Below are 16,965 nucleotides of genomic sequence, written 5' to 3' on the forward strand. Positions count from 1 at the left end.
TCAAAAGAAACTTTCGCGAAATCAAGTCCTATAACCTTGGAAAGTTTTTTTCCGTCAGGTATATAAACCTCTTGGGCGACTAACATCCTCAGCAGTCAGCACTCACATTACATTTTACTCTCACTCAGCACATCCAGCAGATCCAGCAAGTCGACTCTAAAATGCGTTCGCTATTGATCCTCCTCTGCTTCGTCATGGCCGTCGCATTTGTTGGTAATGTTTGATTATTCAATGTATTAATGTTTAAAAATATTGAATGTCAATTCTCGTCTCGGTGCGCATTGTCATCAGTCTATTTGATTTGATTCATTTCTTGATATTTTTCAACACAGCCGGAGCCCCCCAGATCGTGGGTAGTAATCCGTGCACTTGGGGACCGGGTTTCTGGTGCGCCAGCTATGCAAACGCCCGGCGATGCGATGTATTATTAATTATCAATTAAATTTAAAATAAGTTCAACAATTATTTTTGTTGTATTTTGGAAAATTGTCACAGGCTTTCGACTATTGTAACCGCGTCGGATGGCAAACGGAATAAGATGTCTTACGAAGATAACGTAGTTATATTCGCTTCTACCTAGTGAATATAACTACCACTTAACTACTATTTTATAATTCGCGCTTTACGGGAGGGCACGGTGGAGGCTATAAATGACCATAACAAGAAATAAGTGAATCAGATTATTTTTTGTTAAACAATTGAGAGATTTTTAAAAATACAAAAATGTCCGTTTCAATCTATATTTCTTTATTCCGCTAACCAAAAAAACAAACAATGCTGATTGGTTTGTTATTTATTTTTGCTATATAAAGCTGGTTGGTAATAGCGAAAGAATATCGCAGTTTATTTTATTGCCCTAGGCGAACACACAAAAATGTCAATCACATTTATCTATTTGGAAAAAAAAAAAGATCGCCTGCGTTATTATATTGGCTGGCTACCAAAATAATGGCGAGAAAACCCGTTTGAGTGCACGTTAAGTGGTTAGTTCGACCTCTCGGTCGAAGTATGAAGAGAAAAAATCTGTTGACCCCCCCTCCCCCACAAAAAAAAAGAAAAGTTTCCTTTACGTTTTAAATAAATAAGAGTGCGAGTGGATTGATCCCAATATATAGGAAACGAATCAATCCTCCCTCCTATCGCTAACACGTGTCCGTTTAACGGCTGTGGCTTATATCTACCAAGAAAAAATGTATTATAGACTTAAATTCCCTTATATAGAAATATATAGAGGTTCTCCATTTCCTACAGTATATGTATGGCTTATACTAAAATCGGCTGATCAAAATGTCGGGCCAATACTTTCTGCAGTAACATTCTAATGCAGAATGTATTCAGTCTCTCTGCGCCTGTTCGAAGTTCGTCAAACTTTTCATACTCAAATAAATAAATAAGCTGTGATGGCAATATCTAGTCTAGCTTATTACAGCTGGTAATTATCATTAGAAATATTTTGAACTATTTCGTTATATGCTTTTAGCAACGCCATTTCCCGTTGTCTGATGGGGCAACTATTTCTACATTACTGAATATACGAGCCAGCACATCATTATTCACAGCCAGGAATCGAATTCAATATGCACCCGTTTCCAAATTGGTTACATAAGTGTTAACAGAACGGTCATGAGCCCACGGCTAAACGGTGACACAACACGCATCTGTGCAGCTTTCCGATTTCTTCAGTTCAGCACTCACCCCTCCTATTGATTCGAATTCAAATAATCAATCCATCAATCTTGGGGGTGAATTGGTCCCTTTTCTCTATGTTGAAAAAGTGTCAACATCATGCAGTATATCACACATGTATACGTTTTCCTCATATCGACCTGATTTTCAAGAGAAACTCTCGCTAATTAAGTTATTCTAACCCGTGGAAGGTTTTCTTCCGTCAGGTATATAAACCTCTTGGGCGACTGCACATCCTCAGCACTCACATCACATTTTACTCTCATCCACTCAGCATATCCAGCATCAAGTCGACTCTGAAATGCGTTCACTATTGATCCTCCTCTGCTTCGTCGTGGCTGTCGCATTTGTTGGTAATTTTTGATTATTCAATGTATTAATATTTAAAATATTGAATGTCAATTCTCGTCATCTCTGCGCGCATTCTATATATATAAAGTCTATTTGATTTGATTCATTTCTTGATATTTTTCAACATACAGCGGGAGCCCCCCAGCTTGGTAGTAATCCGTGCACTTGGGGACCGGGTTTCTGGTGCGCCAGCTATGCAAACGCCCGGCGATGCGATGTATTATTAATTATCAATTCAATTAAAAATTAGTTCAGCAACAATTAATTTTTGTTCATTTTGTTAAATTGACACAGGCTGTCGCCTATTGTAACAGCGTCGGATGGCAAACAAACTAACGAGATGTCTTACGAAACCAACGTAGTTATATTCGCTTTGAATCAATCCAGGGCATGTATAACTCCCGCTAACTACTATTTCATCATTCACGCTTTGCGCAAGGGCGCGGCGGAGGCTTATAATGGCCACAACAAGAAATAGTTGAATTGGATTATTTTTTTTAACAATTGGGAGATTTAAAAATACAAATTTTTTTTTTTTTTTTAGTTAATTGTTTATTTATTATATTCCTTTATAACCGGGAAAAAAGCGTGATTGATTTGTTATTTATTTTTGCTGTGCAAATCTGGTTGTTAATAGCGGAAGCAAATCGAAGTTGTATTTTTTTGCCCGAGGCAATTTTGTTTTGCCCGTTTGACATTTTTATTTGAAAATTCGAAAATGTTAATCGCATTTGATATGAATGCTATGAAAAAAAATTTCGCCTATTATTGGCTCGCTAGCAAAATGGCGAGAAAACCTGTTTGAGTTCACGTTGAGTGCTGGGTAGTTGGACGAGTGACCGTGAATAAGACAAGAATAAATCTGGTGATGCATTAAACAAAAAAAAAGTTTCCTCCGTTTTAAATAAATAAGAACGCGAGGGTGGGTGGTGGATTGATCCCCATATAGGAATCGATTCAATACTCCCTCCTATCGCTAACGCGTGTCCGTTTAACGGCTGGCGTATATGTCTACCAAAAAAATAGAAGAGAAGACCAACATCGCAAAGAGTCCCGGCTTTTATACATGCCCAGCACAGCCGGTGGATAACTTCCTTTATAGAAGGACTACTATAGAATCGATATGAATATAATGAGGATTATTATGGATATCTTATTCCTACTAGAAAAGTTCTTAGGAACCGGAAACCGACCGAATACTCAGCATATGACGCATATGAGGACATATAATTGTTGGTCCACCTGATTTGTGGACTTGGAATTTGGCAATAATATTAGCGCTAGTAATTATAATAGTTACAGCAGGTAATTAAATCATTCGAAATTTGTTGAAATTTCGTTATTACTTTTCGTCTCACGTTGTCAAGGGAAATTGTTTCTATTACTAAATAAAGTGGAACTAGTTAATTCCTTATATGCGCCAGTATAGATTACCCATGCACAACCAGGAATCTATAATTCAATGTTCAATGCGTATAAGTGTACCGGTTCCAAATTGGTACACGCAAGTGTATAAACAGAACGGTCATTAGCCCACGGCTACGGTGACACACCGCGCACCTGTACAGCAGCTTTCTCATTTCTTAAGTTCACTCACCTCTCCTATAGATTGGAATCCAAACAATCGATTAAATCAATCATATACAAGCGACGCTTTCCATATAAAAAGGAATTGTTATCTTCATGCTCTTCTATTAGGCTATACTTTCAGACTTTCACCTGCTGTGCTGCTTGATAGTTCCCGGTGACCTGCTCTTATATCTTCCAGTTTGGTATGCATGCGTTCATTTGTTTCTATGTTATCGTTTTTAATATCTATATTATGGGGTGAACTGGTTATGTTGAAAAACTGTCAACATCATCACACATGCATATTACTCACAAAACCGTTTTCCCCATATGCTCCATTTTCAAGAGAAACTCTCGGCAATCAAGTTCTAACCCGTGGAAAGTTTTCTTTGTCAGGTATATAAACCTCCTGGACACTTGCACATCGTCAGCATATATACATCCAGCAAGTCGACTCTGTGAAATGCGTTCGCTATTGATCTTCCTCTGCTTCGTCGTGACCATCGTCGCATTTGTTGGTAATGTTCTGTTCACTTTGGTTTCAATGTACTGTGTCAATCTGGGCGCATTCTCAGACTATTTGATTTGATTCATTTCTTGATATTTTTCAACACAGCCGGAGCCCCCCAGATCGTGGGTAGTAATCCGTGCACGTTCGGACCGGCATTCTGGTGCGCCAGCCTTCAAAACGCCCAGCGATGCGGTGACGGGGTGTGTATTATTATTAACTATATCGATTTCAATTTAAAAATCATCAGTTGAACACATTTGTTTTCCCTTTTTGGGTATAATTGACACAGGCTGTCGCCCATTGTAACAGCGCCGGATGGCAAACGGACTAAAACGAGATGTCTTACGGAACCAACGTATGGTTATAGTTTCACTTCCACCTATAGTGAATTAATCCAGGATAGCTACGACTACGTAGTCCTACCATCAACTACCACTTAACCTACTATTTCATCATTCATGCTTAGCGGGAAGGCATCACGGTGGGGGCTAAATTGCCATAATAAGAAATAAATGAATCGGATTATTTTTTTCGTTCAATGCTTGAGAGATTTAAAAAAAAAATACAAAAAAATTTGTTTAAGATGTTTATCTTTATTTCTACATTCCGTTATGATTGGTTTGTTATTTTTTTTCGCTATGCAAAAGTGGTTGGTAATTTATTGGTTTATTTTGCCCACTCCCTCTATCGTCACAGGTATCCCTTTCCCTAATATGAGGCAAATTTTTTCGAACCCCCCCTCCCCTTTGAATAAGTTTCTTTTGAAATCCCTCCCCTCCCTCTCTATTTTAAATATTGTATGTTTTTCATTTGCATACTTTGTTTTCTCTCATTTACATAGTGAAACGAGCAAGTAAGCAATTCTGAATAAATTAAATAATTCATCGGGACGTAATAAATATTTGCGTAATAAAAGATTCCGGAGCTATTTTTTTACCCGGATGTTGCCGGAGCAGGATTTTTGGCTACAGCTGTTTGAATCCATGGAACGTAAGTCGACACTCGGGTGTAGACGCCCGCATATTCCAGCTCAGCACAGCCGTAACCCCAGCTGGTGATACCCACTTGAATTCCTTTGACGAAAATTGGACCACCGCTATCTCCCTGTATATTAACAATTTTCACAGATTTATTGAAATAAAAACTTGATTATTATTTTAAAAATGTAACCCACCTGGCAGGTGTCTTTTCCCGGAGCAGCAGCACACAACATGTTAGCCCCGATGAATTCACTGCTGCCATATTGATTGATACACACGGCATTGGGTAGAATTTCGACGCCAGCTTTTAGCAGTACCTGTGAAATGCTTCCCCCTTTGAATCAAATAAAAACAACCATGAATTAATTAATTGAAAACGACTTATTGAAAATGAATTAAAGTGAGCACCTGATGAAGTTGTTCCCCATCCAGCTATCATGGCTGGCATGTTGGCGTAATTGCTAAATACCACATTGGCTTTTCTGAATAATGAAGCAGGTTTTCGCGTTGCTGCCGGTTTCTTCGTTGCTCCCGGGTCACAAGTGCAATAACACGAACCAACGACGGGAGCTCTTACTGTTGAGCTGAAGGGTTTTTTCGTCGTCGTTTTAATTGTAGGCGAAGCAGAAACAACCGGTGGCTTAGTCGTTGGTTTAGTCGTTGGTTTAGTTGTTGCTGTAGCCGAAACAGCTGGTTTCGTTGTTGGCTTGGTTGTAGGTTTACTTGTTGCTGTAGCCGAAACAGCTGGTGGTTTTGTTGTTGGCCTGGTTGTAGGTTTAGTTGTTGCTGTAGCCGAAACAGCCGTTGGTTTCGTTGTTGGCCTGGTTGTAGGTTTTGGCACGACAGCCGCTTTCGGTAGGGAAACGAGCTTGACGTTTTGAATGGGAGAATTCAGCACCAACACAGCGACGTCATTATTCTAAAGATATCAACTTGCCAATTAATTTGAATTTTCGCAGTTTTTAATCGAAAAATGAATAAATTACCTGGCTATTGGGGTTGTACCTTTCGTGGGTGATAATTTTCCTAACCGATCTGGTGATAGCGTTTGCTCCACCGTTCAGGTCTAATGTGTTTGTCATCACACTTAATGCTTTTGATTGAGCGGCAGAAAACCTAACAACAAAAGGAATATTATGACATCAATTAGGCCTAAACATTATGGATACAATTACAATCTAATACTATTGCATTACCCGTAAACGCAATGAGCCGCTGTTAAGACATGAGACTGTCCAATCAAAGTCCCACCACAACGAAGTTTGCTGTTGTAGCGAATCACAACCTGAAAACCAAATTCTCGTTTATTCAAAAAGTTGCAATGTCATCTTTCTCCAGGTGTGTAACCTGTTATAGTCATTAGAAGATAATGATTTCTTTGTATATTTAACTTACCAAATTTGGGAATTCACCGGCTGCGGCAGGGGTTCCACCGACGACTGAAACGTTTGCAAATTTGTTTCCTAATCGAAAAGGAAATTTTAAAATCTGAATTTTTGTGTCAACTTGATGCATATCATTTAAATTACTGGGAAGTTCGATGACGTTAGCATATCCGGTTTCGAAGAAACAAAAGAAGCCTAAAACCTGTATCATTAAATAGTTAAATATTGTTATAATGTCGCTAAATATCTTAGCCTAAAAAAATCAGACAAGATTAATTTAAAATAATCAGACAAGGTTACCCAAAAATAGAGATGCATTTTGTCAGCAATTGAGAGGATTTTGCAGAAAGCTGAAAACAAAAGTAACAAGTGAACGACTCGAGTTCAACTGATGCTCGCGTTCATCAAGTAGCACCTCTTATATTCATGCCCCTGTCCAACAGAGTTGGCTGTAATTGGAGATGACTTTTTGTCAGTCTGTGATAAATTCAAATTCAGGGTTCAATAAACGCACTTGCACATATGCAAACGTGAGCAGTGCAAAGTGACCATGAAAAGCGAGTACATGTTTCTGAGATCAAAAAGGTAATACCTGCACTCGAAATCCAGTTTTTAGAATATGCAAGCAAAATTTAAAACAAAAACATTCATCGTACAATGAATGCAAAAGAACTAACGGTTCTGTAACCTTCGCAATCCATAAAAACAAATGCCAGATCCAGAATTCTTGAAGTCACTGTGATGTAAAGCTATCGGTCGATCGATTGCGCGTGAAAACCGGAAAAATTTAAGGTTGTTTTCATATTGCTAGTGTACATTTTCAGGCTTTGACAACTATAACGATACGATCCAGACTTCGCATGGTAATTTAAGTGTTTACTAAATAACAGTTAACTATCATTAACATCGTTTGAACTTTTGGCGGGAGAATAATGGACAAGCAGACGACCAGACGTGTCGTCAGCCATGAATTCATTCGTCAATAAAACACGTGAGTGAAAGTCGTGTTTCAGTGTTGGTTAGAATTTAGATTTTAGTGAAATATCCCAAAATGGTATAAATTATGGTATAAAAAAAAGGTTTAATCTTCGGATATTTCATCTAAGTACGTAATTTTTAATAATACTTTAAAGAGTCTTGTTAAATTTGTTGACTTTATTTGGTGTTTTATCTGTGTCCTCTCTTGTTTTATTCTTGGCAGAATGCCAGATGAAAACAAGTTTGCAATGGACTCCCAAGCATTGTGCTTGCAGCAAGGAAAAAGTGATGGAACCTCTCAGCAACAGCAACAGACAAAAGTTTTCCTGCTGAAGTGGCCCAGTGAAACGCAGCTGATACTTCCAGAAACACACCCATGTGATGATTTCCTTCTTACCGAGCACAATAACTCTATTCAACCTACTACCAACCTCTTTATCTTTGATTCATCTAGCTCAAAGGCTTTCCCTTTATATATCAGTAGTTCCTTTTACACTTCGAACAGCAGTCCCATGGGTTTTCCCATTATTTCAGTAACCGAAAACACAACTTACCCAAATAGCAATCCTGGTGGAGAAATCACAAATTGTAATTGTGTCTTCACATTTTCCCAGTCTGATGTCACTTCTTTTAAATCTCAAAATATTGTGAATGATCACGAAGAAAAATTCAATAGGAAATTCGTCGTTCCACCTGCTGAGGCATCTCCATCTTTTTATGATCAAAGCCTTTTAAAATGTTTACGTAAAGAAAGTGACGATGAAAGCATGTTTCCTATATTCAGCGAAGAAGAAAGTAACGCCCATCAAAACATTGATTCTCCTGCTCACTACACGGAACCGTTTGACATGTCATTACTATTAAATCAGAATTTATGCACCGAAACTCCGACGATACCGTCCCTTATTCCCATACATGAGAAGTCATTCCAAGAAATGCCTTTCACTGCCAATCTCATAAGGGAAAAAGCATTATCCATTGACATGTTTCCTAAGCCCTGTCCTACTTTAATGCCGACGATGGAAGATTACGACACAAGGATAGCAGCTCTCGCACCGGATGCTATTTTGTTGTTCAACGAACAAATGCGCAAGCACGTGCAACTTCTCACTCAGATGCATCTAATCACAGCTCAACAATCTACTTTGGTTTCCGTAACGGAAGAGTGTCGTTCCATGCTGCAAGATCTCCTCTCACTCAAGCAAAACATGGAAATCGCCAATTTAGATGAAGCACTGGATTTAGTGACTTATTGGGAGACTAATGTGACCAAGACCTCACCTGAAACACTCTTTAAATTTGAGAGGACTGTAGTCACATCTGGGTATGATTAATCTTATATTTAAAAAAATATATAATTTCAATTTATGTTTTTCGTTTTTCTAGAGAAAGGAAGAAGTTCGTTAAGCGCTCGAGTAAACATCCTAATCGCTACCCATTCAATCCCACAATGGTCAAATTGATGGCGGAAAGTCGAGTATTCATCTACCCCGAGTTACTTCCTACACTTGCCATCTTCCAATCAGAACCAGGTATAATTTTTCGCTTTTCTTTCAAGTCTTGTCATCTTTGTTTTGTGGTATGAAACGCATCAGGTCCTTGCAAGATGTCGCTACATGAAGAGCAGCTGATTGCAATGGGTATGGAACAGTTCACTCCTTATTGTACCGAGCTTTTAAACGACGATGCCAAGGTGTCTTCAAAAGAAAATTTGGTTCATACGATGATTTCTCTCTACATGCTGCCTCACTGGACCGCCAAACAGATTGCAACTCGCATCAAGAATAAATCTTTTAACAACAAAAGGAACAAAAACGAGTCGAATCCCATTAAAGTGAGTTTATCCTTTTATTTTTTAAACATTGACGGCAAAAATATCTTTTGTGATTTACGCAGTATTATCGGACAAATAAAGTGGCCCCGCCCATACATCATGTTGTCCAACCGTTTGATCGCTACACGACAAAGAGGCTATGCGATGTCCCAATATCGTTGTTACCGGAACGTTGGCAAGAGTTGTTTTCGGTAAGTAAAGCAATTGAATTACCACCTTTCCAGTTAAATGACGGAACACAATTTTGTTTTGATTCACCTTCAGTTGTCCAAGAAACCTAATGCTGCAGGTAAACGACCATTGCAACCTATCACCCATCAGGGACAGCCTAGAACAACCGCTGGGATTAACCAACAAGACGAAGCTCATCCAGTTAAGAAAATTATTTGTTTATTCTTAGGTATTATTTGTAATAGCTTCTTCGATTCAAACAGATAGTGAAACGACGTCGAGTGCTTGGGGAATTAATTAATTAAGATTAGGAAAATATTCGTACCGTCTTAGTATATCTGGGGAAATCCCCCAGAGACACCGTTCTCCCCAGATTCATATTATTTTATGATTTATTTTACTCTTTCCGATCGACTTGATAACTGGATGCACCGACCAACATTTCCCGGTACTGTGGTTGGCCACCATCTCCTACAAGAAGAAAGTCTTGCCAGTATTCCGTTAACACTTGGAAGTGAAACTAGGCAGCATAGCTGTAATAAATTTGACGCAAAGACAATGCCCTATTTTACTGATAAGCCTAGTCGGATTCCCAAGGACGGTTACGCATGCACAGTTTATTAATGGTGATGGGTTTTTTCGCTCGAGGAGAGAAATGAGGTAGGCAAATGAAATTCAAGTCTATATTTATCTCTCTCGGAATAACGATCTGACCAAGCACATGTGAGAATTATTTCATGAATCAATGGATGGATCACATTTTCTCTAAAATAACCACATTTTTTTTTTTTTTTTTTTTGTGTAGCCTGTTGCGCTTTTTAATTCTTGCCGCTCTGAGCATTTCCGCCGATGGATTTTGCGTACTTTTCCATGCTAAATTTCTTATCCATCTGCCTAAAGAAATTCCCTGCTGCGGGGGACTTATTGAATTTCTAGAATATTTATTTTTAACGATGTAGCCCCATGTTTTTCCTTTTTAGGTTCACACACCCAATAACCTTTAATTACAGACCGGAAAGACTTTCTACTTTAAAGGACAGGACCGCGGCAGAGAGCTGGTACCGGTACGAGACAAGACCGCAGGAATTTTAAGTATTTTCATACAGCTCGAAGTAGGTCCTTGGGCCAAGGCAGACTCATCACAGGATAAGAAAAAAAAGGTAATTTACAAAGAAAACAACTATTGTTCCATTTCTCGCCGTCGTTCGGTGTATAATTTAAAAATGCATTCTGTTCGGGATAGAAAATGAATGAAAGAGGCGCATCTGCGTTATATATGCAGTGAATCATATTGCTGTAATAACATGTGTAGTCTGTTTTGTGTACGTTAAGCAGATAAAGGTGACCTAAAGCTGACGGGATAGTTCCAACACAGTTCCAGCATACGTGCAGTCTTACATAATAAGGAAAACCATCAACTTGATAGAGCATACCTATTTATTCCATCAGTCTTCATTGAGCTTCAGGACGGGAGGGCTGTCTGCATTTACAGTAGCAGTGGTATTATAGTGCTTTATTACATATCTCTCAATCACAATTTACCTGCCATTCAATTCTGTCACGAACGCACACAGAGCATTCGTTAGCGAATCATTGTGTATTTTTGGATATAATTTTTCACCGATTGTCAAAATAAGTATTGAGTGAGCGGCAGTTGCAGTCTCGTATGATTTGTTGGATGGCGTCATGGGGCTCTCATCTTGGCTTCCCTTTGATTATCATTCTCGTTCTTGTGATTGGCGAAAAATTGCTGCTGCCGAAATTGGATTCGAGTGAACTTGATAACAAGGAGCGTTACATGACAACGGTAATTATTCATTTTGTTTTATTCTTTTTTAATTGTTATTGATGTTTGTGTCTACTTAAACGGAAGGCGGAAATAATTCGCAATCGCGGATATCCGCTTGAAATTCACCACGTAGTGACGGAAGACGGATACATTCTAGAACTTCACCGGATACCGTCCGGACGAAATGGGATTTCAGCTAACCGGTCACGACCCATCTTTCTGCAACACGGCCTTCTGTGGAATGATTTTGCTTGGTTGATGAACCCCACAAATAATTCACTTGGTAAATATACGAGTCTTTGATTTAGAGCTGGTATTCCGTAAACTTTGGTATTTTTAATTACCACCTTAGCCTTTATCCTGGCAGATCGTGGCTTTGGTAATTATTTCCTTTTCACTGTGTCTTACTTTATTTCTGTATTTTAATACTTATTTGATTTCATAGACGTCTGGATGGGAAATTCGAGAGGCAATAGCAATTCGAGGAGACATGTATCGTTGGATCCTGAAAAGGAAGAATACTGGAAATTTTCGTGAGTAAAAAGAAAGCCATTCAATACTTTCTGTAGCATCTTTAGCTCTTAATTGGTGTTAGATGGGACGAAATGGGCCGCCATGATATTCCAGCTTGCATTGAATACGTCCTTGACGTCACAGAGCAAAAAAAGTTAGCCGCCTACGTTGGATATTCACTTGGCTGTACCCTCTTCTTCATAGGAGCAATCAATAAACCCAAAGTGAATGATCAAGTCGACTTGATGATCGGACTCGGTGCTACCTCCAGTATTGCTCATTTGGACAACTTTTATTATTACTTGGGTCTATTTGTCAAACCGTATCACGTAATGATAGTCTCATTTTTCTTTTCTTCTTCAAAGACGTGCGCTTTGCTACCTGTTTTATTTTCATCTCGTTAATTGTTGGTCAATTATAGGAATTTTTATTTATTCTTAGTTTTTGCTTCGTATGACTTGTACCACAGTTTTCCATTCCAACGACTCATTTTCCAGCAATCTGCTGAAAATGTTTTGCGATTCCAGCCAGTTTGCCGCCGAATTATGCCTGCATTTACTATTCCTGATTTTTGGATACTCTGAATCCCATTACGAGGTATTTAAAGTAATATGTGTCTTATTACTTCTTTTTATTTTTTTACATCCGACTTATTCCGATCAGTCTTCGCTCAACGCTATTCTCGGACACTATCCAGACGGAAGTTCTGTTGGAGCTGCGATACAATTCCTCCAAAATTCCATTTCCGGTAAAACGCGTCTGATATAAGTTTAGAGCACTGATATCTTTATTAATTGGAATGTAATCAGGTGAATCATTTAATCACTTCGACTACGGATGCTATGAAAACCTGAAAAGATACGGATCTTGTACGCCTGCCCAATATAATTTAAGTCTTGTTACGGCCCCAGTGTACCTTATTAGTGGTGACAGGGACCCAATAGCACCGCCAAAGGTATAGAATAAATAATGTTATTTCTTTCATTTACAATATTTTATTTTATTTGAGTTGTTTTCTAGGACATTATGTGGTTGGCTTCCAAATTGGGCAACTTGAAATCCTCTATCCAGGTTGACAGTTCATTCACTCACGGTGATTTCATCTGGTCAACACGAGCAATGGAGCTCGTTTATCTCCCTCTAATTAGACTTCTCCCAATGCCATATCTCAATAGTTCTAACACAACTGTATAGTATCAAAACGTTGCATTACATCAAGTATTCTTAATGCTTCTCTTATTTGTATCTGGACGTCGCTCAAACTTAGACAAGTTCAATCTTCCCGGTGGCTATGTATATTTTTTACCAGTGGCTACAGAACCTGATTCCAGACGTCAAAAAGAGAACCAGTGAAGATACAGTGTCATCATCTTATCAGAAAACTTTTTCAAGAATTGGGAAAACAAGGAGATTCAAATTAAAGTTTAAAAGATTTGCACGGTAGAGTACAACGCTAGAAATCCCGGAAGAGTAGTATTTTCATCCGATGTAAATCTAACGAGCATTTCGTTTGAGGAAGAGTTGACGGCGAAAGGTATCAACGATAATCCAGATTTCTCGAGGAGCAGTGGGGAGTTAACCGTGGGTCCATCGAACACCTTAATATGGAAGCGTTGACAGGTAATTTTGTTAAAATCAATTTTCTTTTTAAAAAATCTTAAGGCTATACGTACGAAAACATAATCAAATTTCTCCTGCGTTTCAAACAACGCAAATAGGAGCCGAATGATTGTGCCTGGCTCCGTGACGATTTTCCAACGGTAATCGGAGGAATCCGGATACGCTGCTGGAAAGTTGGGGCTTTTTATTGTTCCTATCATCCCGACTAAGTTTGTGGTGGTGGAAACCTTAGGTATCTGCATATTTTAGTGTTAAGTATAATTAGAAAGATTGACTGAAATTGAATAATTTTTTACTTACAGTAGTCACGCTCCAGTTCCTACTGCTGCAAGATACTTTCGGCCGAGTAAAGCGGATCATCATTTTCTGACTGACGGAATAGACTACACGTTCGGCTTGAGCTGGTTTAGAAGAATCCAGTTCATCGTACAGCACTTGACCTGATGTGTTCCAACCGTCGTAGACCTTATAAAAAGAATAAGGTAAGAATAGAGAACATTAAAATAGAAATAGAAAATTGTGCCGTACAGTCATGATGGGAAGCTCAGAAGGAAGCGTAGAAGAAAGAAATCCGATGGTCGGGGCAATATTTCTCTTTACAAATATGACTCCATCACTTTGCCGAGCTTCCATGAACCAGAAACATTCGTCAAGATCGTTATCATTATCAGACAAATAATTCGGCGAGGATACCGAACCATCCCCGTAGACATAACCTCCTCACCCTGTTATGGAAAAATTTACATACGTAAGAAACTGATGGGTCTAACTGTTTACATTTAAAATCTCCTTTTCAATTTAAAATTGATGCAAACCTGGAACGAACGGTTTCTCCATGTTGTCCATCTGTTAACACAATAATGTAGAATCAACATCGATATGCGGTTAGATTTCGAGATTCATAAGACGTACACTTGTGTAGGACACGCTAACGCCGTAACTTCTGTCGTAATAAGAAGGAAATTCCACATACAGATTATTTGATGAGGATCGTACGGAGGAAGGTTTGGTAGATCCGCTTTGTGACAAAAGAAGAGGACTAGTCGAATAGGGCCCATCGTAAACCTTGATCGAATATCCAACGCAATTAATTTTCTCCCGTACCAACTTGAGAACTTAAATGGCGCTTCGTATTTCCTACCTTCACTAAATGGTTTTCTTTAGTATTGAACTTACTGAAAGATAGCCAAATGATTTGGTCGCTTTGTACCGATATTGCGACAATAGTTTTTTGGACGGCATTTTCAAATACGTTATCCGAGTCGATAGTCAAAGAAGAGACAGTTCCGGAAGTGTCCTTTAGCTCACTGCACGATTTGGCGTATTCTAAAAGCGAAAATACGAAGGGTATTCTGAAATTTTATGAAATGATTGAGCTTTTTAATTACCGCAATCATAGTGTTCATCAGAACCGTCAACACAGTCGTAGTCACCATCGCACACTTTTTCATTGGAGATGCATTGTCGACCACACTTGAATCCAGTGATGCACTGTAGGGTGCATATTAGGCCCGTGACAAACAAATAACGGTGAATAGTGAGAATGCTGTAATGCATACGTGAAATCTTCTATTTACATTATCATCACAGTTTTGCTCGTCGAAACCAGAAGCGCAGTGGTTTTGCCCATCGCAAATTTGATTTATATCCATGCAATTAGACTGGTAATATCTGCCGTAACTGCGACGATAATACTCATTATCAGGTGTCGTGCAATAAAACGTCCCAGAATTCGGGCAATTGGAAAACTCATAGAAAATATCTCTCGGACTACGTCCTATAAAACAGAAAAATAGTTAATATATTTAAAAAAAAAGGCATTTGTGGAGAAGGACCTTCTTGGGATGTGAATGTCTCCCAAAAATGTGGCGCGCTGCTCCAAGTCTTGGAATACTCGGATTTCATTTCAAATGCGTACTTCCTACAAACGTCCAACGACGTCCATTTCACCGGGCATGCGTGATCGGCAGATAAAGTAAGTGAGAACAGATTATTTTCATCCCTCTGTTGTTTCAGACAAGTGCGGGGAAACTTCAGGGAGCCGTGTGTCTCATCTGTAGCATTTACTCCCCCATCCTTGATTTCGATTCAAATTTATGACGACAAAATATCGATTACCAAATTTTAGTGAGTTATAGACCTACAGGGATAGTCTTCAAATAAAAGGACGTCAGTTGAGGTGCGCAACCGGAATTGTCTTTCCAATCTAAAGTCAACGAACTCGAACTGGTTGCAACGCTCAACAGCGATTTCATATCGATCGAGTTGCCATTCTGAATTTTTAAAATTTATTTAAGTTTGGCTTTGATTGCATTTAATAGATCTGTACTCAACTGTGGAAGGAGTAACAATTTCGGTGGTTAGAGGTCTCCCCTTGAGTGACTCATAATTCGGAATAAGTTCAACTTTGTAAGACCGACACTCGATCAGAACATTCGTTAGCTCGAAGTGGCAATCGCTTTCCTTCGACGGGTCGTCAGATTTCGTGGGCGAGTGTATGGCAAAAGAGAAGGTGGAGTTGTATTTCTCGGTCAAGCATTTCCTTGGAATGGACAAGTACGTCGCTCCTGACGAAGGAGTGTCGGATTCAAAGACTCGGATCCAGACACCGGAATTGTATGCGATACATTCGGGGGATAGTGGGGTCCATTCTATTTCAATCGATTTGTTTTCGCTCAACGAGGCGTTAATATTCCCAGAAGGATTGGGCTCTTTTTCTAGTTTTTAAAAGGGAAATGCTTTATTGAATCTGTCTTTACTGAATAACAATCTAAATTAAATACCGGAAACTTTGATGTCTAGTAACTGTGCCAAAGAGCATTTGACTGCTCCCTTTAGTTGGTTAACTGCAATAAGTTTATCTGCTTGGTCGGTTTCATCTTTCAAAATGTTATGATCAATTTTTTTTTGCTAACGAGTTGTGTAATAAATAATTATCTAGAATTACGTACTGTTTGTGATGATAGTCGAGTTATAGCTCAAATCAGGGTGAATTGTTGAATTTTCAGGAACACCTTGGGATACTGGAGGTGACGATAGAATAACACGCAGGGCTGCATTCTGCTCCAGAATTGCAGTTATCGGTGCGAATATTTCGTTCTTCTGACTTGCCATGGCTGACACGATGCTCCTCACGGCCGATTCCAAGGCCTCGAGACGATCCTGCAACTGTTCACATTCCGTTGAATCCCGTCCAGCTGAACCTTCAACTGTTTGGAGATCTTCTGCATTGTCATCCGCTACACTTTCTGACTTTCCCAACGCAGTAAGGACAACTACTAGCAATAATGTTTTGAACCAGTAACTCATGATTCATCAAAATTTTAAAAAATCCTTACACACCGATACAGTTTCTTTGCGCAGAGAACTTGAAAGATCTTGATAGACACAAGACTAGTTTCATACTGAGGCTTTGTGAAGCGGTTAAGAAGGAGCCAAAAATCAGTGTCGTGTGTAATTCGAAGCCGTTTATGTCTAGACATCAATATGGTATGCGTTACTGTTTTTCCCTTTTTTTTTGGAGGGGAGGGGGGATGGTGGCGGGGGGGGGGGTGGGGTTGCGTTTGGGGTGGGTGGCT

At 39.1% G+C, this 16,965-nt stretch overlaps 4 protein-coding genes and 1 pseudogene across 8 annotated transcripts; 2 read left to right on the forward strand and 3 right to left on the reverse strand.

Moving 5' to 3' along the window:
* The window catches only part of LOC124316217, a 190,907-nt pseudogene that overhangs the window by 147,056 nt on the left and 26,886 nt on the right, over positions 1-16,965 (reverse strand).
* LOC124316354 (trypsin Blo t 3-like) lies at positions 4,406-6,927 on the reverse strand. The gene is made up of 8 exons (XM_046782251.1): positions 6,783-6,927; positions 6,627-6,684; positions 6,493-6,560; positions 6,294-6,382; positions 6,084-6,213; positions 5,506-6,016; positions 5,292-5,431; positions 4,406-5,221 (listed from the first exon to the last, which is right to left on the reverse strand). Exons 1-8 carry the CDS (start codon positions 6,798-6,800, stop codon positions 5,051-5,053), a joined length of 1,185 nt encoding a protein of 394 aa, XP_046638207.1. The 5' UTR covers positions 6,801-6,927; the 3' UTR covers positions 4,406-5,050.
* LOC124316215 lies at positions 7,310-10,024 on the forward strand. Of its 2 annotated transcripts, XM_046782025.1 has the most exons (8): positions 7,310-7,345; positions 7,427-7,473; positions 7,684-8,784; positions 8,847-8,992; positions 9,056-9,294; positions 9,357-9,485; positions 9,568-9,666; positions 9,729-10,024. In XM_046782025.1, exons 3-8 carry the CDS (start codon positions 7,685-7,687, stop codon positions 9,768-9,770), a joined length of 1,755 nt encoding a protein of 584 aa, XP_046637981.1. In that variant the 5' UTR covers positions 7,310-7,345; positions 7,427-7,473; position 7,684; the 3' UTR covers positions 9,771-10,024. The 2 variants fall into 2 exon arrangements, with proteins under 2 accessions (XP_046637981.1, XP_046637979.1); XM_046782023.1 differs by lacking the exon at positions 7,310-7,345 and having other exon boundaries at positions 7,453-7,587.
* Positions 10,800-13,365, forward strand: LOC124316280 (gastric triacylglycerol lipase-like). Of its 3 annotated transcripts, XM_046782130.1 has the most exons (11): positions 10,800-10,965; positions 11,040-11,272; positions 11,339-11,537; positions 11,607-11,633; positions 11,700-11,787; positions 11,850-12,096; positions 12,209-12,364; positions 12,431-12,515; positions 12,577-12,722; positions 12,788-12,955; positions 13,035-13,365. In XM_046782130.1, the coding sequence occupies exons 2-11, from the start codon at positions 11,132-11,134 to the stop codon at positions 13,209-13,211; spliced, it is 1,434 nt and encodes a 477-aa protein (XP_046638086.1). In that variant the 5' UTR covers positions 10,800-10,965; positions 11,040-11,131; the 3' UTR covers positions 13,212-13,365. The 3 variants fall into 3 exon arrangements, with proteins under 3 accessions (XP_046638086.1, XP_046638088.1, XP_046638087.1); XM_046782132.1 differs by having other exon boundaries at positions 10,800-11,272; positions 11,850-12,037; positions 12,237-12,364; XM_046782131.1 differs by lacking the exon at positions 11,607-11,633 and having other exon boundaries at positions 10,800-11,272.
* Positions 13,257-16,770, reverse strand: LOC124316205. Of its 2 annotated transcripts, none has more exons than XM_046782010.1 (14): positions 16,339-16,770; positions 16,171-16,266; positions 15,722-16,104; positions 15,532-15,666; positions 15,223-15,463; positions 14,965-15,164; positions 14,776-14,878; positions 14,529-14,713; positions 14,300-14,452; positions 14,203-14,233; positions 13,916-14,112; positions 13,688-13,852; positions 13,441-13,623; positions 13,257-13,365 (listed from the first exon to the last, which is right to left on the reverse strand). In XM_046782010.1, the coding sequence occupies exons 1-11, from the start codon at positions 16,694-16,696 to the stop codon at positions 14,108-14,110; spliced, it is 1,890 nt and encodes a 629-aa protein (XP_046637966.1). In that variant the 5' UTR covers positions 16,697-16,770; the 3' UTR covers positions 13,257-13,365; positions 13,441-13,623; positions 13,688-13,852; positions 13,916-14,107. The 2 variants fall into 2 exon arrangements, with proteins under 2 accessions (XP_046637966.1, XP_046637967.1); XM_046782011.1 differs by having other exon boundaries at positions 15,532-15,660; positions 16,339-16,768.

Source organism: Daphnia pulicaria, chromosome 12, assembly GCF_021234035.1.
Source record: "Daphnia pulicaria isolate SC F1-1A chromosome 12, SC_F0-13Bv2, whole genome shotgun sequence".
Lineage (NCBI taxonomy): Eukaryota > Metazoa > Arthropoda > Branchiopoda > Diplostraca > Daphniidae > Daphnia > Daphnia pulicaria.